The sequence below is a fragment of the Betta splendens genome, chromosome 13 (genome assembly GCF_900634795.4).
Source record: "Betta splendens chromosome 13, fBetSpl5.4, whole genome shotgun sequence".
NCBI classification, from domain to species: Eukaryota; Metazoa; Chordata; class Actinopteri; order Anabantiformes; family Osphronemidae; genus Betta; species Betta splendens.
The window spans coordinates 19,287,362-19,310,694 of NC_040893.2; the positions used below are offsets into that span (position 1 = coordinate 19,287,362).

General features: G+C 51.0%; 1 protein-coding gene across 2 annotated transcripts; it reads left to right on the forward strand.

Annotated features, from left to right (window-relative positions):
* Positions 1–1,386: 1,386 nt before the first annotated feature.
* On the forward strand, positions 1,387–22,977 carry caln1 (calneuron 1). 2 transcript variants are annotated; one of them, XM_029170940.3, is made up of 6 exons: positions 1,387–1,980; positions 5,790–5,911; positions 9,354–9,497; positions 11,657–11,769; positions 18,648–18,804; positions 20,845–22,977. In XM_029170940.3, exons 2-6 carry the CDS (start codon positions 5,797–5,799, stop codon positions 20,970–20,972), a joined length of 657 nt encoding a protein of 218 aa, XP_029026773.1. In that variant the 5' UTR covers positions 1,387–1,980; positions 5,790–5,796; the 3' UTR covers positions 20,973–22,977. The 2 variants fall into 2 exon arrangements, with proteins under 2 accessions (XP_029026773.1, XP_029026774.1); XM_029170941.3 differs by lacking the exon at positions 1,387–1,980 and having other exon boundaries at positions 3,672–5,911.
* The last annotated feature ends 356 nt before the right edge of the window (positions 22,978–23,333 follow it).

Sequence of the window (23,333 nt, forward strand, 5' to 3'; positions counted from 1 at the left end):
CTGAATGACTTGAGTAATGATTCACTAAGTTGGCTTGTTTACTCCACGGAGCTTTGTCCTGAGGTAACTGTGCACAAATATCCATTGACAAACTACTGGATCAGATTTGATTGAAAAGTGAAGGTAATGCTAAAAAGCAGACTAATGCTGTTTCCTGCTGGGTTTATGTATGTTTGATGAGCTGAAGGCGCTGGGATGTTCAGGATGTTCAGGATGGAGGTGAAGGTGGAGTCAAGCAGACAGACGGGCCTCGGCCCAGACGGGTTGTGTTGTGTTCTGTTGTGTTGTGTTGTTGTATGGATAAAGGTCACTGGGTGCTGGTAGAAGGAGCAGTGGAGCAGCCGACCTCTCTGACACTATACAAACAGCTAAAGGTCACAGCTACATATGTATCTGTGCCGAGACGTCTGACTCCCACCCACTGACTCACACTATTAAGTCACACTGTGCCAAAAGCGCCTGAATGCCTCAAAATGTGAAACATAATTGTTGTAACCATGACAGTGGAAATGGAGGTGGCATTTGTGGCAGGACCTTTTTTCTCCTCCAGATTCCTGGCGGGTGCATTAGCCGGCATCAAGACCACCGTCGCTAAACTTACAATGCCCTCAGACAGGCATTCATTTGATTAAACTGACAGAAATAGGAATAGAGAGCGAGAGCGAGAGAGTGGGCGAGTGAGTGGAAAGTGCGCCGTCGCCGACGTGCAGCCTTCAGAGGAGCCGGAACCGAGCCTCTGGACCCAGCGGCGCCTGAACGCACCACGCTTCACGGTACACGTGCACTGGGGACGTCTATTGGTTCCAGAACCAAACCAGCGCCATGGTCTCAGCTCTGGTTTAAACCGGCATCCATTCCAAAACAGACCCTTTCATTCTAAGAGAATCACTCACCTGCAAAGTGTCACAGTAAAATCTTGGTGATTTATTCGCTCTTTCGCCACAGAATTTATGTCTGCGCCGTCGCATCAATCTCGTTCCAGCTCCGTGTTGAGCAGAACTGGGCCAGAGGTGAAGAAGTAAGTCAGCGCTGACCTGGACGACGCTAGTGTCACCTTGAAATGAGTGGAAGGTCCATTGACTTCTATAGGAGTGTGACCTTTCTATATACAGTGCACTATGGTTACACCATAACCTGCTAAAGTGACTTCACCTGTTGTTTCATAACATCCTGAGGTCAAAATGGCGTCTCCATCTATTTATGACGCGCTGTGTTGGATCCATTGTGCGTCTTGTCGCGTTTATTGTACATATTATGGGATGGTGACGTCAACGCAGTTTATATATATTCTCTTCCGTGTTTCCAACCTGAGCTCAGGTGAGTGGGTGAGTATTTATAGCGTGCGTCACGTGACCAAACCCAAACGTAACGGTGATATCAGGCTCCTACAGCATCAGACGCGGGGCTCCGTGGTCTCCATTAAAACATTAGACATCACAGCGTGTTTTAAAGCAGCGCAGCGTGTTCGTCTCGGTTCAAACAGGACGAGCAAACGGTGCACGCGGCCGAACACGACGCAGCCAATCGCCGCCGCGCGCCTCGGTTGCGCATTGATTTGGGTCGGAGCGCCTTTGCGCGCAGGATTCCGCTCGTCCGTCCACGCGTGCGGGCTCCAGTCCACGGCTTTGCGCTTTAAGGCGGCGGATCTGCGCTGTCTCTGTGTTTGACCGGACGCCGTGAAGCGGGAGGACAAATTCAAACATTCATGACTTTGGTAAAAGCGCCAAGTCGACGGGAGGCGCGCTGCACTGCTGCTGAAGAACAGGAAGTGTCCAAATCAGCCGGAGTCACCTCTCACCAAGTTGTGATGGAAATAAAGGTCTGCGTTCGCCCCAAAGCCGAGGAATAATCCATTATTAAAACAACAAACAGCACGGATCGATCGAGCGGCTGATTGAGCAGTCCGTCCAGGTTTCTGAGCTGGAGGGCGTCGATTAAAGGATTTGACTGATTACCTGCAGACCCACAACAGCCTCAAAGGTACGTTGGAAGTGGCCAAAACGTTACACGTAGTGGAGAAGGAGCGGCTTATTATTATTATTATTATTATTATTATTATTATTATTATTACTACTACAGCTCGTTGATGGCTCCTGTCCAGTTCACACCTGTTGTTTTGCGCTCGGTACCTGCACACGTCCCCTCGCGAGCGAGCTGCTCACATGTGCCGCAGGTTTCATTATTTCATGTGCAGCAGCTGTGACCTCGTGGAACGAGAAGCAGAGAAAAAGTCCTAATTCTCTTTCGGAAAATGGATTTTCGCTGATTAAACACTGTTCACCTGCTCGAGCCGAGTCTAACAGATGCCTGTCATTCAAACGGCAGCGGGCTTGCGTCGGAGCCTCTACACTTTTCCACGGACACGCGGTCACGGGGCGCATGTGAATATGCTGCGACCTGCCGCATTCGTGTAGTTTGTGGGGCTGCTGCGGTCCGTGGCCGCGTGAAAAGCTCCGCCGGGACCGCGAGCCCGTCGCGCAGAGCGCACGTCGCCTCCACACGGTGGCGCAGGCTGTTGCGCGCACTGGACGCGTCCCGCCGTGTTCGGTGTTTGTTTTGCATCCACATTCGCCTCTTGCGGCTTCACCTGCGTGTCAGCGTCGCCTCCTCCTCCGTCTGCGTCCTCTCCCTCCTCTCCTCTCCTCTCCTCTCCTCTTCTGCCTCCCTCTCTCCACCCTTTCGCCTCCACCTGTGTGTTCGAGCACCGCTGCAGGGATTTGGACTCGCTAATGAGCTTTCCGCTCCGTCTCCCCATGTGGAGGAATGTTTGCGTTGGAGAGTGAGCGAGAGAGCAAAGGGGGAGAGAGGGAGTGGAGGGGAGGGAGCAGCCGAGGAGCTGGAGAGGAGCTGCACCTGCTGCTCTCGCTGCTCAAATATTAAACAGTGGGTTTGTGGGAACCGATGCTGCTGCTCTGGGACGAGCCCAGACTGTGGAGGCGGCCGGGCTGCGTGGTTAGTGGACCGGCGCTCTGTTCCTAAGAGTGTGATGGAGGAGGAGGTCACGGAGCCCGGTCCTCAGGCGCTGGAGCTCGCCGCCCTGGCGCCGCAGGGGCCGCGCTCGGAGGCGAACGGAGACCTGCCAGGAAACCCGTACGCGAGGGACGCGCCGGCGGCCGCGGAGCCGGCGGTGCCGCAGCCTCCTGCCGAGCACAGTCCCAGCCACTGTGGGTAAGTGTGAGTGCGTGAGTGTGCGTGAGTGCGTGTGCGTGCGCGTGTGTGCGTGCGTGTGTGTGAGTGAGTGCGTGTGTGTGTGTGTGTGTGAGTGTGTGTGTGTGTGTGTGTGTGTGTGTGTGTGTGTGTGTGTGCGTGCGTGCGTGCGTGTGTGTGTGCGTGTGTGTGAGCGTGTGTGCGTGTGTGCGTGTGTGTGTGCAGGACGCAGCGCTGGGAGCAGCCCAGTCGTCCCAGTCCGGACGCGCTCGGCTGCTGGTGCTGGAGCGGCTTCAGGGACCCGAGACCCGAAGCCGCCGCAGACGAGCTTTCAGCTCCTCTCATAGATTTTGGCACTCGGCTTGTTTTGCTGTGGCTGTTGCGTAACGTGGTGTCACACCTTCAGCAGATGCACTTGGACAATTAGGGAGGTGATTTAACGTGAGCGAGAGTGAGCTCGCTTCCAGCTGTGATGGAGTCCCCTGGACGCGCGTGGAGCCTGTGACGTCCCAGCAGGTGTTCTCCTTGTGATCGGCTGCTGAGTGAATGTGACGTGAATGAGGCCGAGCTCCGAGTCCTTCTCCCGCGCTTCAGCCGTGGCTCATGAGAAGCCGCTCGTCCGTTTTCAGCGCCTCCGTAGACGTAATGAAGCTGTCGCTGCGTCGGGTCCCGTCGGCGCCGCTGGTACAAAGTGTTCTGCATCGGCATCGGCCCGTTACTGTGGGCTGTTGTGCTGCAGGCTGATGTGAGGCGCTGCCTCCTTGTTTTGCAGCAGGCTTTGACTCTGCTCTTCTCATCAGGTAACGCTGGGCTCAGAACCGACGGCTCAGAACCGACGGCTCAGAACCGACGGCTCAGAACCGACGTCTGACTGCTCGTTTCCTGCAGAGACAGAAGTTTGATTGTTTATTGTATGTGGTGGGAGATCAGTGTGGAGCAGTAGAAACCTGCTGTAAAGGGAAGATTACAGGGTTTTACTTGTGATTTGAATGTCAGACTTGAATCCATTGTTTTCTGCCTGATGAAGCGGTTCCTCACCCTGAGCAGTGCTTTGAACGGCAGCTTCACGTTTGATGGCGTCATCGCTGTCTTCATCTCATCAGCTGTTTCTGTGAAGGCTCATAGCTGTTCATATTCATGTTTGTGCCGTGAGTTCAGCTCTGCTGCGACCGAGTCCGTCGCCTGAAAGACCTCGACGCACTGCAACGCAGAGACGCTAGAATGTGATCGGAACGGTTTTATTCCCAAGTTTACGAGTTTTCATTCTGACAGAGAGTTTGTCAGGATTGAGACGCCGTTAAATCCTCCATCCTGTTCCTCGCTGTAGAGAATCTAATCGCACAAAGCGCTGAAATAAAAAAGAGTGATGAGCTTTTGCACCGCGTTTCCTGAGGCACATTGAACCGAGTGATGATATGATTCATCAGACCATGGAGCTACTGTATTTTCATTGCGGTCATGCTCAGGTTAAAAGCGCTGACGATGCAGTGTTTGGGGTTGTGGGTTCCTTCAGTTGTGGGTGAATTGTGTGATCCTCTCTGCTCTGTGACGTGATGGATGTGAGCTGCAGGAACCTGACGGCTTGATCACAACGTGCAGACGTGTTTTGACCCAGCGTTGAAGCGCCGCGAGCAGCTCAGCGACAGGTTGCTCCCGTGATTAAATGCCTCAGTCAGTGCCGCCAACATCACATCACTGCAGACACAGCATCAGGCCACGGCCGGCAGGAGCTGAAGGCGGCGTTGGCGCCCGTGAAGCTGAGCTGCTCCATTTCACGTTGGAAACTCGTACAGGAATGATCTGTGCGCAGCGTCAGACAGGAAACGGGTCAGAACTGTGCGGTCTGAGGTCCATCGGCCACGGAGGAGACGAGAGGCGCCGTCGTCTTCTGAGCGAAGGCTGCTTTAATGTAATTAGCTTGTTCGTCTGAGACCCTGATCAGTTTAATCAGGCGTAACGATGCTGGCGGCTGTAAACAGTGGTGCTTCACCGTCCTCGAGGCTCCAGGACCGGCTTCCTGCCCTTCACTTTTATTCACTGGGCACACTTATTATGGGATGCGGAGGTCCGCGTGCCCACGGACCCTGAAACTCCTTATTTAACCTGTGTTTTGAGCGATATCAGTGTAAATGTATGTAAATGCAGCCTGTGCATAATGAACGACGCTGAGGCTTATGATAATCATGAAAATATGAAAAATTAGACTTTAATATGCAGCAAAACGGGCTGAAACGCATCGACTCTAGCCTTGTTAGAATGGGTCCGTTTCTGACTGAATCTGAGCGGAGTTGTTTTAGCTGCTCGTGTCTCCAACGTATGAGGCTGAAGTGAATTCTTTAGTTTCAACTCCAAGCGTCTGAGCAGCTTCTCCTCAAAGTGAGCAGACAAATCCAATCACAGAGGAGGAAGTCGTATCCACAACGTGCTGCTGCGCTCCTCCTCTGCCCTCGGGCTGCAATTCATTCAATAATCAATGGGCTCAGTCACATTTGCACATACAGTAGACGCCACTCACGCTCTCTACACTCACCTCTGGTTATTTAGTAAATGAGCTCTGACGGGTTCTGCTGGTGGAGCCCATGGACGGGTTCAGGCTCCGTGTTGATGGCGTCGTGACCTCATGCTGCCGTGTCGCCTCCCAGGGAGAAGATGCCGTTCCACCATGTGACGGCAGGCCTGCTCTACAAGGGGAACTACCTGAGCCGCTCGCTGTCGGACAGCGACAGCGACGTGCTGGCCAGCATCTCCGTGGAGGAGCTCCACGGTAAGTGAGTCGTCCGGCCTCCGTCATGTGCATTTAAAGCCACTCTTCTGGCTGCTTTCCCGACGTTCCAGCCCCAAAACCGCTGGTGGCGCGGTGCCACGAGCCCAGATGACCAGATGGCGTCTTAACAAGTGCTTGATATTGGTTCTGCTACCTGACAATGACGCGGTTTCATTTTGGAGTGGAGAAGACAGTTTAACTAAACCCGTGAGTGGAACACGCTGCCGCATCCAAATGATTCAAACTCATTGCAGCTTTATTTAGTTACACTTCATGCAGCTCAGGGGGAAATGGGCAAATGGCTCTAGAATAGAAATGAAAGGAGGTTTTTTCTGCTGTATATTTCCTCTCTCACAGCTTATGTCTCACTAATGATGTGATGAAAGGCAGCCGGGTCGACTGGTGGCAGGTTTGTTTTGGGCAGAGGCTGATCCAGGTGTCCAGTGCCAGTTCTGTATCATTTATCATCTGAGCCCACGGAGCAGCCATGATTGTTGCTCCTTCTCCCTCCAAGCCGGTCCGACCAGGATCCGTGCTGCGCCGGCTCCTCTGTAGCAGAGAGCGGGTTTAAGGGCCCTTTGTTGCCGAGGCTGTCGGGGAGTAATCACCCGAGCCTGTTCAACACCAACCCGATCAATAGCAGCGAGCCAGCGTGCGTCGCAGCCTCACGGGCAGCGAGCGACTCCACCGCACCTCCAGAACACGAAGCCATTAATGCAGCGTTAAGCCGCCGCCGCCGCCTGGAAAATTGGATGCACAGCGCGTTAATAAGCCGAGACCCGTCCGGCGCGGCTTTAATATGACGTTTGGAGGATGACGAACGGCTGGAGGCTGGAGGGTCCTCGAGAGGTCAGCTCAGCGCTGAGTCTGACAGAGGACGGCGTATCAGCGCCGTAATGACTGCGACTGTTCACTGAGAAGAGTGGAGGAACGAGGAGGGAATGGAACCACAACGAGGCTCTGGAGACGTGGAGTTGGATCAGAGCCGACATCCATGAACCACAGGGTCGGTGGTTGGATTCAGCTGGGAAACACATCAATAGGTCAAAGCCATCACCATTATACTGATATTAAACATCAGTACAAATATCAATTATTATTATTCCATCTAAATTGATATAGTAGGATTAACTGTTAGGTGCTTGTGTAACAGTTGATCCAGCCAAATCTCAATCGTCAAAAGGAAAAGTTATAAATTATGAAAGATTAAATTAAAATCTGTGCTCGTCCCCAATTTTCAGCCTCAGATCAATAGCGGCGCCTCAGTGAAAGAGGCGGCCTCGATCCCGAACCGGAGACACATCAGCAAACCTTGACGGCTCGTCAGACTTCCAGCTTTTCATCCAGATTCCATTTAGAGTTAATCTAGTGTGGCTTCATTAACACTGAGCCACAATAAGCGTCATTGTGAAGCTAATGAGCCGCGCTCCTGACGATGGCCTGAGCCCCGTCTCTGACTGGGGCCGTTTGCAGATGGTTTCAGTGATTTACCGCCCTGCAGGGAACTTCCTGTGACCCCTGAAGAGTGACCTCTGCGTCTCTGGCTGCTTTATTATCAGAGTTATTCATTAACAATTTGTGCAAATTGCATTAGAGATTGTAAAGGGAAAAGTGAAAACTAATTTGCAGTCTGTGTTTTGTACCTGCAGAAACATGAGCTGGTTGTGGAGTAAAATTTGATAGAATCTTCACTTACACATGATGTATAAAGTAACATGTGAGCTTCATCTAAGCTTCACAGTTGGAGACCAGAGCGACTGGAACCTGCTCTATCCACGCTGAGCGGGTCCGGGCAGCAGGACGCCTGCAGGAGGCCCGTCTGTTCTGGTGCTCATGGTGACAGGCAGCGGCGTTGGGCCACTTGTTCACGGCCGTGAGCAGATCATACTACAGCCCCCGCTGGGCTCTGAATCCCCTCCATCACCAGCAGCTCCACCTGTGGAGCTCCTCCATCACTGTAAAAGCCGCTGGTTCGTCACGGCTGGGCTGGAGCTGTCCGTGGTGCTGGAGCTGTCCGTGGTGCTGAAGCATGCTGCTGGCACATTTACCTGCTGATAATGGTCAGAGTGGAGGTCAGACAGAAGCTGAGCTGATTAAGCCGACGAGCCGAACCAGATTTTCTCATTTTTAGTTACTTTTGTCTCACTTAAGCTAATGCCAGATTAGACTGAAAACCAGCTCACAGTCCCCTATGTGTCAGTTTCTTGATGGATCGGACCATTAGCGCATGAAATGGACTGAGGGATTTGAATATATGAACCACGTCTCTGTGTCGTTATATTTCCTGTAAAGTCCGGACAGGAACTAAAAACCTGAATCCCACATATTTATTTATTTATTTATGCAGATTTCACAAAGAATGATCCGTTTGCTTCTGCTGTTCCTGACGCTCCGTGTGTTCGTTCTTCAGACGAGTGAGGTTTAAAACACCAGACGCCTGTCTCTCCTCCTGTCTGGATGAGGCCTGCATGCGTTAAAGACGGTCAGTCTGATGGCTGCCAGTGAAGCGGCTGCGACCTCCTGAAGGAGCGAGTCCGTGCAGTGAACGGGCGTCAGCGTCTTCACAGCTCGGTTCAAACAACCAAACCGAGCGCTGAGGAGCCTCGTGTCTGATGCTGATGCAGGAGCTCCTTTAAAATGAAGATGAACAGACTCCTTCCTTTCCAGTTGTTCAGGCAGTGTGTTATTTCACATTTAATGGCGTTTCACATTCAATCATGGTCGTTTTCACCCTTTATCAGTGTGTGGACTTTAGATTTAATGCCGTGAGTGGAATCGGCACAGTGGAAAAAGAAAGTGTTGCAAAGTCACAGTCGACCTGCTGGAGTTTGTTTCCTCACTTTGCCTCAGAGGAGGTTTGACCTTGAGCTCAGGAATAAAAGTCACGTCCTTCTTTTCTGTTAGAGATGAATTTACCCTCCTTCAGACACAAGCAAAGCATTTCTACCTCGAGTCATGAACCTGCAACCACCTTTGCAGGCTCAGACTACACCTGTTCACGGTACTGAGCACACGGTGGGTTTGATCGGTACCAGAGCGACAGGTTCTGTGACAAACCTGGACCCTGATGGACACCGTTATTTAAACAAGCTCACGTCTTACTTTACCATCATTTGCTCTGTCGGTTCAGATGTTGAACAAACTCTAGTTAAAACACAAACGGGGAAACAATTGGCAGATTAAAGGGAACGCGGTGGAGCGGCCGCACAGTGACTGCATGAGCATGAGCGGAGGTGACAGCAGGTGCAGAAAATGAATCGATGGCTGGAATTGATCTTGTTACTGGAGGCAGCGTGAGGTCATGATGTGCAGCCTGACGCTGGGAAGGGTGAAATGCAGACTGACGTCACAGTCCTGAAGCAAAAAATAGAGGACGGCGCGGAGAAATGCTGCTCCGGCGGCGGCGCGCGATGCTCAGCCTGTTTCCTGTTTGTTTTGGCAGAGATCCGGGAGGCGTTTAAGGTTCTGGACCGGGACGGAAACGGGTTCATCTCCAAGCAGGAGCTGGGCATGGCCATGCGCTCCCTGGGGTACATGCCCAGCGAGGTGGAGCTGGCCATCATCATGCAGAGGCTGGACATGGACGGTGAGTCACACGCGGCAGCATCTTTATTACAGGCAGTAAAGAACCTCAGCACACGGATCATCAACGGGACACTTCAGAGATTCGCACTAAATGTGTTTAAATCTAGAGATTAAATCGTGTGTCAGTTGAATGTCTTCTTTTAAACATGTTGGACATGGGCAGAGTTTCTGCAGCCAGTGTGTGATCAGTGTTTAACGTTCACCCAGTGAGATGTGAACCGGCTGTGACCTTTGACCTTTTTCCTCAGAGAAGCCTCTCGGCACCGAGGAAACGCAGACTCACTCTGCAGAGCTGGGATTCAGGCAGCGCGTTCCCATTAGCTGTGACTGACATTCAAAAAGGCCAGACTCTGAAAAGTTTCATAAAGCAAGAAAATGCAATATGCAAATGTCAGATCAGTGGGAAGTGTTCAGATTCTTCAAGCTGCCTTTGATAAGTGCTTTTTGAGCTTTACTGAGGAGTAAATGGACTAAATGTTCAAGGCTTCTGACGTTAGACTCACTGGTGCCGGTGCCTGTGGGCCGGCGCCTGTGGGCTCAGACCCTGTGGGCTCAGACCCTGTGGGCTCAGACCCTGTGGGCCGGCGCCTGTGGGCCGGCGCCTGTAGGTCGGTGTCGTCCTCTGCCAGCGTGAAGGTCACGGCAGCTCGTGTCTCAGGAACCTGATGCCGTTGTCAGAGATCTTTCACCGTGTGTTCCTTAAACTGAAGTTTTCCACAGCAGCTGTTTGGAGGCAGAACTTGATTCGCTGTTAATTTCTTTAATTAGTCAAACGCTTTCCTCAAGAGCGGTTTGTGTTCATGCATTTGATGAAGTCCATTCAGAAAGACTCAGAGTCATTTCTCCTCCAACCAGTGAGTGACAGCGTCGACACTTTCACATTCAGCAGAATGACTTCATTTGCAGTCAGTCACCAGAAACAGGACGACTTCATATTCTCACATCTTCATTTGTTTCTAGAAGTCGTTCTGTCTTTTCAGTCATATTTATCTTATTCTCGCCTCGTGTGCGTGGAGACAATGAGACAGAGGCAGTAATCAAAGCGACGCAGCGTGAAAGCGAGCGGGTGAATGAGGATTGATGAGTGTGTAGCCGATCAGACAGCGGCTGATTGGCTCCTCGTTCATGTATCGACTCAGAGCCGTGCGGCGCGTGGACGGTACCGACAGGTCGCCTCCACTGGGCCGAGTCGCTCCGCGGTTTGATCGAGCTGTGACTTCATGAAGAGGCCGTCAGATGGTTCTGCTGCACTCGCGTTTGATCTGGAATTGATAAAATACTTTTTGAATCAATTAAATTCAGATGAAATGATTCGATGTGTCTTGTGATCAGCTGATCAAACACTTTGTGCTGTGACAAAGGGCAGGACTCTGAGCTGTAACCAAGCAACGGCTTCCTGGATGGAGGAAACTGTTTGTGTTTGCTTGTTTTGGGTTGTTGGCTCTTTGCACACGGCTCATAGTGTAGAATACGTAGTGAAGTAGTTACAGGAGCTCATAAACACGGCGCAGTAACAAGTATCGCAACATAAAGCATCAGTGTCACACTGTCAGAATCAAGTGGAGTCATTTTCTGAACTCAAATTCAAAAATGACTGAGTGGCTGAAAATCAATAATAACAATCATTATAGGAATAAAAGCTCAATAAATCAGACGACGACCTCATCAGCTTCAAAATAAATTCAAAGAAACACAGCAACGGATGATTAAATACAAAGAGCAGCTCTGCCTTGAACCCTCCACCCAGGACACCTGTCATCTGTCCATCTGTGCTGAATGTGCACAGACCCGAGCGAGGCTCAAATGTCCAGCGTCAGCTTGGCTGATGGGATCGTCCTGCATCTGCAGCTTTCAGTGTCACGGTTCCACCCTGGCATCAAGCGCTTCAGAACCTTCAGAACCAGAAGGCTCAGTTGAAATAATGAAGCCAGAACCAGAGTCTCCGCTGAGGAGACGTCTGAGCTCCACGTGTGAGCTGTAGGTTTCATTCTGTCCCCTTCGTCCTCCCTCTCATGCAGTGCCTGGTGCCCTGCTCAGAGGCACACCGGCCGACATCACAGCAGGAGCGTCGTGTGTGAAAGACCTCCAGGCCTCGTCAGACTCTTCATCCCTGTTTTATTTGAAAATGCTGACACTGGTGTGATTGTGTTTGCGTCTCAGGTGACGGACAGGTCGACTTCGAGGAGTTCATGACAATCCTCGGACCCAAACTGCTGTCGTCTGAAACCAGAGAAGGCTTCCTGGGCAGCACAATCGACACCATCTTCTGGCAGGTAAGGCGTTCGTCCTGGTCCGGGCTCAGAATTAGCCACGCGCCGTCGCCCCCGGCGACCAGCAGGGCGGAGGCGAGTGGTGGATGATGACGGACTGAGCAGGAGTGAGGAGACGCCCGGCGTCTGGTTTCCATAGTAACAGGACGCCTCCTGATGCAATGATGAGCTCCACCTGAGCCGTTTGTCTGGTGCTTTATGAGCGCGTGTGGAGGCGCGTCAGAGCGGCTTGAACCTAAACTCAGCTCCTGGTGGTGGAGAGAGAGAGCAGTTAGACGTGTGTGACAGTGACTGCGTCAGAGCATCTCTGGAGCTGCAGCTCCTTCAGGATGAACCTGGAGGACGGAACCGTGGTCCTAGTGAGGCGACTGGTCCTCACCGCTTGATACGCAGCTGCTCCTCTCACCGTGAATCAGGACGTTCCATGTACGAGCACGAGCCGGGGCCTTTTGTGTAACGCTCATTAAAACCCACCGTCGTCGGAGCCGTGGACGCTGCTTCACACATCACACTTCCTTCCATCTGGCGTTTGTGGGATCTGAGCGTTAAATATTTATCTTTGTCAGAATGTGTGTCGGTCGGAGCGGAGCCGGCCCCGTAGCCGATCCGGGCCGGCCCGAACGGACCTCGCTGCTCTGAACCCGCTCTGACTCGGGTCCTTTGAGCAGGCGACCAGCTGGAGGCTGGGAGTGATTCACACTCACCTTCCTACTCACTCTGCTCTTGAACACTGTGAATGTATCTAATTCTCCCGTCGGGATAATTAAGCTTTTAATTAAACTGCAAACACGTTGTGTCTTTGTTTTGCTAATTAGCAGCAGCGACAGACGTCTGATGATGTGGTTCCTGTGTGTTGGTTCCTCAGCAGGTCGAGGCTGCTGTGCTGTTGCTGCGGGTTCGAATCCCTGAGCAGTCATGGTTCATGGTCTTAACGTGTGACTTGTGACGTCGGTGCTTCCTGTTTATTACTAAATAGTTTCCTTCTTGTTGTAACTTTCTTTTGCAGAGTCAAACAATCCCATGTAATAATATGAGGTTGTGTGAAACACCATAGAAATCAGCAGCAGCTCGTTATTTAGTGATCTGCTCTCGTCCGCGTGCCTTTGATTTCTTCTCTCTCTGCTGGTAATTACAGAGGAGCGGGTGCTTGTTTTCCTGCGTTTGTGTGATGTGGTCCCAGGTTTATTGCTCTTCTTGGATTCGTTGAGTTTCACGGCCGACTCCATCTCCTCGTATCCTTGTTGGACGTAAGTGATCTGATCTGTGACTCAGTCTGATGCCGGCGTCGGCGCCGATCCAGCATCAGCCGGAACCTTCGGTTGTGACGTCAGAATCGTCTTGAACGCAGGCTTGGATTTATTTCTTCTGTAAACTTTCCTGTGAAATGCAAATTGATGCTCATGAGTTAAAAATGAAGGCAAAGTTTATCATAAATGTTGACAAATCCTCAAACGTGCTTAGTGGAATGCGCAGGTATTTACAGTACATTTTGAATTTCAAAGTACAGTTGTGTGTTTGGATTGTGACCTCTGGAGTCGCAGCTTCAGTGGATGACAGAAGGCTAATAACTGTGAATGGCACCGCTGGTCCCAGATCAGCAGCACAGACTCATGAGCTGCCGTGCAGTAACATGTTCCATCGCGTCGCTTTTCTAAGTCACTCCAAGCGAATCTGAGCTGAGGTGCTGCTGATTGGGGGCCGTTTTCCTTCGGCCACAGCAGCAGGAGTGGGCTTATTTTAGAGTGGGGAGCTCTATAATCAGCCGCCGCTTTGTGCTGTACACCTGCTCTCAATAAGATGCTTCACTGCAGCAGCAAAGACCAACGTTTACAGGAAACCAAGCTCTTCAGCCAAACGCTGAACTTCGACGCTGTCTGTTTTTCAGCCACAGTCACCTCAAAGCGAATCTGGTCCCTGAACGTCTCTTTGCTTTTAAACTTGATTGATATTAACAAATCTAACTTTGTTCAAGGTCAAAGAAAAAAGACTGAACTCAGATCAGTATTAGTTCATGTGAAGGGTTTTAAAGGACACGAGCCTCCATCAGCTCATGATGCTTCCTTAGAATAAACAGACAATTAGTGCAATTATTGTTAAAGTTCATGAAAGTAAAACCTGGCTGCGTGTTGTATGTATTTTCTTGTATTCGGGGCATTTCTCCAATTCATGAAGCGTGACTCATCAGCATGGCTTCACACTCTCTTGACCGTTGATGATGAACGTTAATGATAAACCGTTTCCATATTGGTTCCCATGCAAACGTGGCTCCGTCGCCGCCTCAGGCTCTCGCTGAGCATAATCACTAATGAAGCCCAGGTCTGTGAATGCAGCACGACTTTCAGCTCGGTGCTTTTAAAGGCGGCTCTATCTTCAGATCTGCTGCTAGTTATATTTAGACTCACGCCGGGAAACCAGCACCAGATGTTTAATGATATATATTTCATGTTTGATTTTCAGCGGTGTCACTCAGGAGAACTGGCCACTTAGAGAATTAGGATGCCAGCGTTCCGGAAACAGTACAACAGTTATCGGATGCCTTTTCTCGGACGGAGTTGGACACAGGACGGGTTTTGGTGCAGCCCGATGCCGAATGATGCTTTAAATGTCTGCAATCATTATGTTTTTCGCCCCAACTGGTTGCACAGACGTGGGCAGAATTCCAGAAGCTCCTCCCCGGAAAAATGCATCTGAATCACGTGCAGAAGAAGTGGTGACTGTCGCTCTACCTGCTCCGGGCAGGTACAGTGAGCAGAACCAGAACCAGAACCGGCCCGACATGACGGCTGAGAGATGTGAGGCTTCGTTCAGAGTGTGAAACGGTCCTGGAGCAGTCACGGGTTCTGCCCGGCAGCGATGGAAGCGCCTGACGCGCTGCACTCGTTCCCTCCGTTCGCCTGATCACACACACCTGCAGACGCCCAGATCTGCTCTCATCTCCAGCCTGCTCATCCTCTCATCAGCTCCGGTCGGGGGCTGACTTATGGAGGGTTCAAAGTGAAAGTGATGCTGTTTGTCTCCATCGCGCGTGGCTTTGGGTGCGTTTGGACCACAGACGAGCACGGTTTGAATCCCTCCCATCAATGATGACCTCCAGAGTGGGAGTCATTCTCTAAACACTGATACGTAGAACAGACTGATGAATACTGAGGTGTGAAGCGAAAACCAAAGCCGATCTCAAACCTGGTGCTGGAGCTTTGGTTGTGATTCATTGTGCTGTTTCCTGCGGATGCGGCGGTGGAACACGTGCACCATCCAGAACCAGTGGCCCGATGGTGACGTGGCTCTGAACGCCGTCCGTCTGCGTGCTGAGCTGCTGCAGTCAGACGTCGCTGCTGCTCCTGCTGCTGTTTGAAGTCAGGCTGCTGCTGAGAAGCGACAGCTCATCTGTCCTTGTCTCTTCTTCAGTGTGAGCGTCACATGAAGCCGTCTGCATGATTTAGTGGAGCCATTGTGGCTCGGAGCCCGAGACACTTTTGTTCCCTTTTCCCTGTCCCCTCTTCCTCCTCCTCCTCCCCCTCTTCCTCCTCCTCCTCCCCCTCTTCCTCCTCCTCCTCCTCCTCCTCGTGTTCTGTGCAGCTAATTGCATGTGACTCAGCTCAGCTACCTCCGTGATTCACTTCATTACGGCTCTTTCTCATGCAAACTGCAGCACATTACTGCACTTTCATCACAGCGGCTTAAGTTTAAACACACACACACACACACACACACACACACACACACACACACACACACACACACACACACACACACACACACACACACACACACACATTTTCCAGACTCCTAATGATGATCCATCAAAATAAAAGCCTGACATTAAAATCACATGTTGCGGCTGCATTTCTGTCCTCCATGTAATCGCAGCATAGTCCACGCATGTTGTTTATGCTTGTACTTTGAAAGGAAAAGCGGCCCGAGACCTCAGACCTGTTCAGACTCATCATTCCCACTCACTTGAATTTAAAACCATCATCATCAGTTCCACCTTTGCGTCGCTGCTCTTTGGGCTCAATTAGAGTGTGAATATTCAAGTTTGGGTTGAGTCACAATCGAATGTTAAACCTTTGAGTAAAGTCCCACTTGGAACTAATGAGGCCTCCGTGCGTCCCGTCAGCGGCTCCAGGCCTCAGCGGCTCAGCTAATGAATTACATGAGGCGGGACGTACGGACGATGAGTCCAGCGCTGAGGCTGTGACCCTCAGGCTGCTCCAGTGCTGAGGGTTAATGAGGGTCAGTCCTCCTGGATTCATCATACTAACAGTAATTGGCTTTTGACAGCCGGCTTCTGGCTTCTACAGCATCATCACAGTCAGCGCTAGCGTTAGCATCGGATGCAGGTGAGGAAGCGGAATGTGCAGACAGGCTGAGTTACTTTGATCACTGCTTGTGTTGGTTTGTACCTTTAGCTGAGGTGAAGTGTTGACTGGGAGCCTAACGAGGGTCTGATAGTGTGGACTCAGCCTCACTTACGACACCTGAGTTGCCGGTTCCAGAAGCGAGCTCCTGTTTCTTACCCAGCGTTATGATTCACACGACGTCCTCCTTTGTTCTCGATGAATCCTGTGGCGTCTGACAGCTGGGTGATGCAGCCGTAATGGAGATATAAATTCCTGGTGAAGGCTCGGGGCCCTTTGGAGGCGATGGATCGTCTGTTTAAAAGCAGAGATCGATAAGATGCTGAGCCTTTGTTTCAACACGGATAATGATGTGAGCCTGTTAGGCCACGTCATTAAGGAGGGAGGCGCTCTGCTTGTTCCAAATGTTACCTGGGGTCCGGTCTGTTGTTCTGGAGCGTTGATCTTCAGCGCATTAGAAAAGCTTTACTTCATATAACATAAACCAGCAAAACGCTACAGCGTCGTTATGGGAGAAGCCGGCAGCGGAATCAGACGCTGTATTATGAATAATGCAGCAGAGATAATAGTCATTGGCAGCATTTATTATTTACACACACACACACTTTGTTGGATGGAATCAACACGTTTACTGACGCGGTGCATGGAGTCTCGGATCTGAACCAACAGAGAAACTGCAGCTGTAATTGCTTCTACACATTAGTGAGCGAAGGCTCTCAGTAAAAGAATGTCATTATGAGCCGTGAGTGAAGACGAATGAAAGAGTGGCTCCTGATGTCACATGAATTCTGCTCCGCGCTTCTGTTCTGACAGGTTTTGACTTCTCTGATTCTAACAGGAATCAGAGGTGGCGCCGCCTCCCGTCGACTCCCATCCAGTCAACTCCAGCAGCAGCATTTCTCAAATAATTGCGTAATTGCATCTGCCATTTAAAAACAAACATCTGAAAATGAGATTAGCAAACGCACATAACTGGATTCCTCCACGCGTAGAAAGCATTATCTGTAAGCGTTTCAATTGGCTCCGCGGCAAAGGGCTGAACTCAGCAGATGGATGGATGCGGGCTCTTGGCACCTTCTGGCCGTGTGTGTGTGTGTGTGTGTGTGTGTGTGTGTGTGTGTGTGTGTGTGTGTGTGTGTGTGTGTGTGTGTGTGTGTGTGTGTGTGTGTGTGTGTGTGTGTGTGTGTGTGTGTGTGTGTGTGTGTGTGTGTGTGTGTGTGTGTGTGTGTGTGCACGCACGCATGCGTGTGTGATGTGCGTGCGCGTGGAGCAGAGCAGAGCTTTCTGCTGCTGGTGAGTCCTCTCGCTTTTCTAAATGTGTGGCTCTACAGCAGGACGTCAGCTGTCATTAGCTGCTGCTGCTGCTGCTTCAGTCGCAGCAGGTCTATGAGGATGTGACCTCCATTCAAAGCTCCTCACACTAACAGCGCTGGAGGCGGCGCTGATCGTTTCTGTTGCAGACACTGCAGGTCATGAAGGGATCAGCGCTGAACGAAGCTGGGATGTGTTTCATACTGTGGGTCAGTTTTTTGTGGGTCAGTGGGATTTCCCAGCTGTGTGTTGCTGGTGAGTCTCTGCTCAGACAGTCGTCCTTGAAGCATCACGTCTCTGCATCAGTGTAGTTACTGTAATTAACGTGTGATTTCTATTGTAAAGCTACTGTAACTTCACCAAACAGCGGTATTTGATGTTGCTTCTTTACTGAGGAAAGTCCCCTCGGGTCAAAGACAGCGTGAGCGCGACTGCTTCATCCTGATTCATGGGTGTGTTTGTTCCGCAGCCTTTTATGATGTTTGCGCCGTTGATTTACGCGCCGATGGGCCGCGTGTTATTGTGCAGTGAGCTCTGACCTGCTGAGTGACGTCCCACTTGGTCTGAACAGGCATCATTCATTGCAACAATGCTGAGCTCCACACTCTGAAAGCGTGTTGTTTACACCTTACACAGAGGAATAAAAGCATTTAGCTGCTTCAGACAGTCACAAACTGCAACAGAGACCACCGGCGGCCGCGCTTCGTTCGGGTCCTGAACACACTGTTCATTGTGACTTTCAAGGGAAAAGCTTTGTGCTTATTCATCTTTTCTTCCATGTTTTCTTCCCAGCTCTGAAGTTTAGCTTAGCATTTGTCCCTCATGGGCCAATTAGAGACGGTCAATCTGTCCACAAAGGACCAAGAACCACCACTGAACACAAAGTACAACTAGGTGTTTTACTGTGAACATGGAGCTGGAGGCTGAACGTCTGGTGACTCAATAATAAATCTTCTGCACTTTCAATTTAATCAACAGATCAAGTTTGGGCACGGCTCTGATTAAAGTGGATGCGCGAGAGCGGAGAGTGTGTGAAACAGTGGGATGAACATGCTAAAGAATCACTGCATCCATCATGATTTATGCTCCATTCGCTATAATGTGTTGGCAGCAGCGACGCAGACGGTCGGTGCGAGTGGAGCCGTGTGTGCTTTTATCGCACAGGGAACCGCTCTCCGTCCTTGAACCTCTCCCATCTCGCTCTTCCTGCAGTTCGACATGCAGAGAATCACCCTGGAGGAGCTCAAACACATCCTGTTCTACGCCTTCCGCGACCACCTGACCATGAAGGACATCGAGAACATCATCATCAACGAGGAAGAGAGCCTGAAGGAGACGTCTGGGAACTGCCAGACGGAGTTCGAGGGAGGTGAGTGGACCGGACCGGACCGGGTCGTGGGCCGGAGAGGCCGGCGCCGGTGCGGCTCCGGGCTCCGCAGCCACCGCCGTCTACTGGCTCGATGTTTGCAGTGCCGGCCGGTTCCCGGTTTAGAAGTGGTGCAGGTGAAATATGCATGAGCTCACTCTGCAAAACCAGTCATCCAATATTAACGGGCGTGAGACCAGAGGGGGGGAATGTGACCGGATCACTCTCAAACATTACAACTCTTTCATCTTAAATGGGTTTTCTGTCAAATGCTGGTCCTGGTGCCATCTGGTGGTTTGTGTGTCTGTTTCTGGTGCCTCCCACTGGTTGAGGCCCAGAGGAAGAACCAGGACAGGCTGGGTCCAGTGGAGTCAGTGTTCAGACAGGCCGAGGTCTGAGGCGCGGAGCTTAGTTCTACTGGGATGGCGTGGCTGAACATGGGGAGTGACTGGGCCTCGAGTCCTTTCTGGGTCCGGTGTGAGTCTAGGGAGAACCAGAACCTGCTGCAAACACTTCCAGTTGATGCATTTCCTGGTTTGCACCTTCATTGATGCCGTGTGAGCATTGAAACCGGCATCCGTTTCCGCGTGTGTGACTCGCGGCTTCGGGGGCGTAGAATCTGCTGAGTCAGCGTTTGAGCGGCGCTCACGTGTCGTGGAGGCAGCGTGGCCGCGTCGGGTCCCAACCTGCTTTGTTATGCAGCGAGAGCGTCCTCACCACAAGTGTTTGCCACATTAATAACGCTGGATGTGTGAAACTCCGCTGCACATTTTTCCTGCCCAGTCGGTGTTTGTGCTCAGTGGCCACTTTATTAGGGACGGCGCCGTCGCCTCTTCCACGCGGGGCCCCAGGCGTGTTGAGGTGTGGGGAAATCGCTGCACGACTCACGGTGCCGCAGCACAAGAGCCTCTTGGTTCCTGTGGCTTCACGTGGCGCTGGAACCAATGCGACGTGGTGCTGCAGAACCGCAGCAGACGGACTGTAGACGCTGACGTTCACCAGACGCTGATTCGCGGCTGAACAAATGGCAGTCACGCGGCAGCTGGCGCGCGTCCGCTTCTGCGGTGGGTTCGTAGATTCAACGCTCCACGTTTGACCAGGGTTTTTATGTAAATATCAATTTCTCTACTGCTGTTTGTAAAATAATAAAGCGGCATCACCTTGGTGATGCATTAAATATTTAGAGGTGGAGCTGAAGAACTGAATTACCCGGAGCTGGAGAGATTTACTGTTTATGACGAGAGGAGAAAAACTTCAGGGCAGGACTTCGTGTTCTTTGATCCCCATCGACCGCAGACGTTCAGGCTGTTGAGCAGCATCCTGCTGTTTCCTGATGTGATGTGAGAAAAGCATCAGAACCGAACACAAACACAGAATCACTGCTGTAGAACTGAGGAGCTGAAGTGGGATCATCCACGCCACGCCGGCGCCACTGGTCTCAAAGCAGCCGCTCGTTCCTCCCACTGGAGGCAGGAGAGGTTAAGGAGGTGTTTTATGAGGCTGGAAGCAGGTTCAGGCGGCTGCGCTCATAGACCGCGCCTCTGCTCCAGCGGCAGATCAACACATGCCTTCTCCAACTCTCCATTAACTCCACAAGAAGGAGAGGAGAAGTCAGTAGAAGTGTAAAAGCTTCTTACCTTTTATTATCTGAGAAGCTGAAACTAAATGATAAATGATATTTGCTGCACATGCAGTACGTCTGTCCTACCTCAGGAGTGTAATGGTTTTAATGGTTTGGTCCCAGTACTTCAACTGAATGAACTGACATTGATAGAATTCTCTGCAGCAGGACTCCAGCTCCTCCTGTGGCTTCAGAACTAGTTTACTTTTAAAGTGACCTGCAGGTTGATTTTGTTCCGTGAGAACAGACTTTTCATCAACCTCGACCGCTGGTTGCAGTTGCTTGGAGTCAGAATCCTTGAGACGGAGCTGCTCTGTTGATCCAGTGAGACGTCTCTGCTGCTCCTCGTGACTCTGAGACCGTCCCACTGCTGGTGTTGATGCCCGTCGCTTCCTGCTTGTCATCTTTCGTCTGTCTTTCAGTTCACCCCTCGAAGAAGAATCGTCAGACGTGCGTGAGGAAGAGCCTGATCTGCGCCTTCGCCATGGCCTTCATCATCAGCGTCATGCTCATCGCAGCCAATCAGATGCTGAGGAACGGCATGGAGTAGGGGGGGGGGGCTGCATGTGCACGGCAGCGCCTGGAGAACGGACCGCTCAGAACCAAGCATCACTTTATAGAATTGTATTTTTTTTCTGGAGACGAGGCTCCACCGTGAAGCCAGCACGAGGAGCCACGCGGGTCCTTCCTTTACTCCGACAGGGACACTCAAGGGCTGTTACACACCTGACCCACAGACTCTCTATCTTGTTGTCTTGTGTTTTACTTGACTGAGTGCAGGAGTTCAGAGTGGGCCGAGGCTCCGGGGCTGCAGGGAAGAACCGCTGCCCTCAATGATTCTGGGAAGAGCATGTTCGAGGCTCCTGGAACTCTGAAGGTGCTGAGAGACGTCACCTTTCAGACTTTCTATTTTCAGCCACGGCTGCTTGAGCAGGTATGAAGTCATCAGCCACCAGCCAAGCATTCAGGATGAGACGGTGAGAGGCCCAGGGAACGAACACATCAGCCGTGAAGGTTCTGGTTCTGGCCGTCCTCCAGCTTCAGGCTGTGGAGCTCCGTTCTGATAGGGATTTCATTCCACTTCCCTCGTTTTCTCCCAGTCTGCCTCATTGCTTTTTCCTCAGCTCCTGCTTTTCTTCATTTCCTAAAATGACTGTGGACAAAACCCTGTGACCTTCATTCAGCAGAAGGTGGAAAAGCGACGATGATGTCGAGAGCAGAGCGTGAAATGCGTTCGCTGTAATGCAATTCAGTTTCCGGTATAACACGTCTCTGCTCCCGTTTGATGGTGTTTCCTGCACAAAAAATTCATTTGTTGGAATTTAAAATAAGAAATATTAACAAATATGGCAGAAACTGAGCCGTGACCCGTCAGAACCACCAGACAGATTCAGATCTATTTGATACATTTTTGCTTTAATTCCGAACCCTCAGGATGTGATAGAAAGCAGTGCTAAACTGCACAAACATTTGCATCGGTAGAAGTCTGTCTGGCGCTGAATGATCCTGAACGTCGACCTCCTGCTGGCTCTGAACTCCTGCACCGAGCGTCTCCACGCGTCGAGGCCGTCCGCGGCACAGACGCCCTCGTTTCCACGTGCATGCCATCGAGTGGCGTCTTGTGTAAATACGGTGAACGGCCTCCAGGTGTGTACAGTGTGTGTGTGCATGACTGGTGCTCTGCTCACCGGCTCAGAGGTGCAGGAACATTAAGGCTCTTTCTGCTTCCTCTCAACCAAAGCCATAGAAGCCTGCAGAGGTGAACTACACGCAATATGGACGCTTTCCTGTCTCCACGTGGAAACACAAGATCGAACGGGCATTTTATTTGGCACGTGTACATTTGGTTTGCACTGGTTCTGTCATTCATTCCAATAAAACTTTCAGGCGAGGCTGTAGGTTTGTGCAACAGTGCCACCTAGAGGAGAGGCGCGGTCCTACGTCCCCTCACAACGTGTTTGTGTCGCCAGAGAAATGTGATTTCACACAAGCAATGTGCAGCATTAGACTCAAAACTGCTGATGACTCTTACATTGTTCAGCAGTCGCTTGTGACAGGAAGTCGTCTTCATTCAGAGATGAATCCTCTGTGACCACAGAAGGTCACGCTGCTGCTACTCCAGGTTTTATTTTGGGCCGTTCGTTCACATCCAGCCACTGTCAGTCAAAACAGGACGTTCGTGTCCTTTTTCTTCCTGTCTTGATGTTGTTTGGATGTGAGTTACTGTTACCGTGGTTACGGCTGTCAAGCAATCAAGCTGCCTCCGCCCTGCAGAACGGTTGCATGTCTGTCTGTGGAAGTGTTTTATTCTGGCGGCATCACAGTGAATGGATGGAAAGTTTTCTTATGTGACTTTGTACATAGCTAGTATGACAGCATATCTATTAGACAAGCACATACTATACATACTTTGCATGTGCAATATTTAAACCTTGACTAGAAGAAATACTTTCAGTTGTTGTATTTATTAGAGAAATGAACTTGTAAATATGGAAACCTGTACAAAGGTCAGAGGATTAAGCATTGATGCAATAAACCGTTTTTTTTTTTTTTTATGGTGCTTTGTTTGTTTGAACTGGACTAATGCTCGTCCCTCAGATATTCATCACTGCATCGTCAGTCAGACGCAACCTTCACACAGACGCTGCTCCTGAATCAGGTTTGTTTGCTCCTCGCAGACAAGCAAAGACCACCAGAGGGAAGCGTTCCACAGAAATGGTGACAACGTGCATCTTCTACAAGGACCCAGTGATGATGATGATGATGATGATGATGTTGCTCCTTCACACAGATCACAACCCACTCACAAAAAGCAGCCTGGCAGCTTGACTGACTGATCTGTCGGCAGATGAGCTGCGCCTGTAGGATTCACCTTGACCTCTGATTAACACATCACTGCATGCTTGTAACT

Excerpts from the sequence above, each read along its gene's own strand:
- caln1 (XM_029170940.3), top strand. The coding sequence starts at position 5,797 with ATGCCGTTCCACCATGTGACGGCAGGCCTGCTCTACAAGGGGAACTAC. Across the intron at positions 11,770-18,647 it reads TCGACACCATCTTCTGGCAG|TTCGACATGCAGAGAATCAC; the intron begins GTAAGGCGTTCG and ends CTCTTCCTGCAG. Across the intron at positions 18,805-20,844 it reads CCAGACGGAGTTCGAGGGAG|TTCACCCCTCGAAGAAGAAT; the intron begins GTGAGTGGACCG and ends TCTGTCTTTCAG.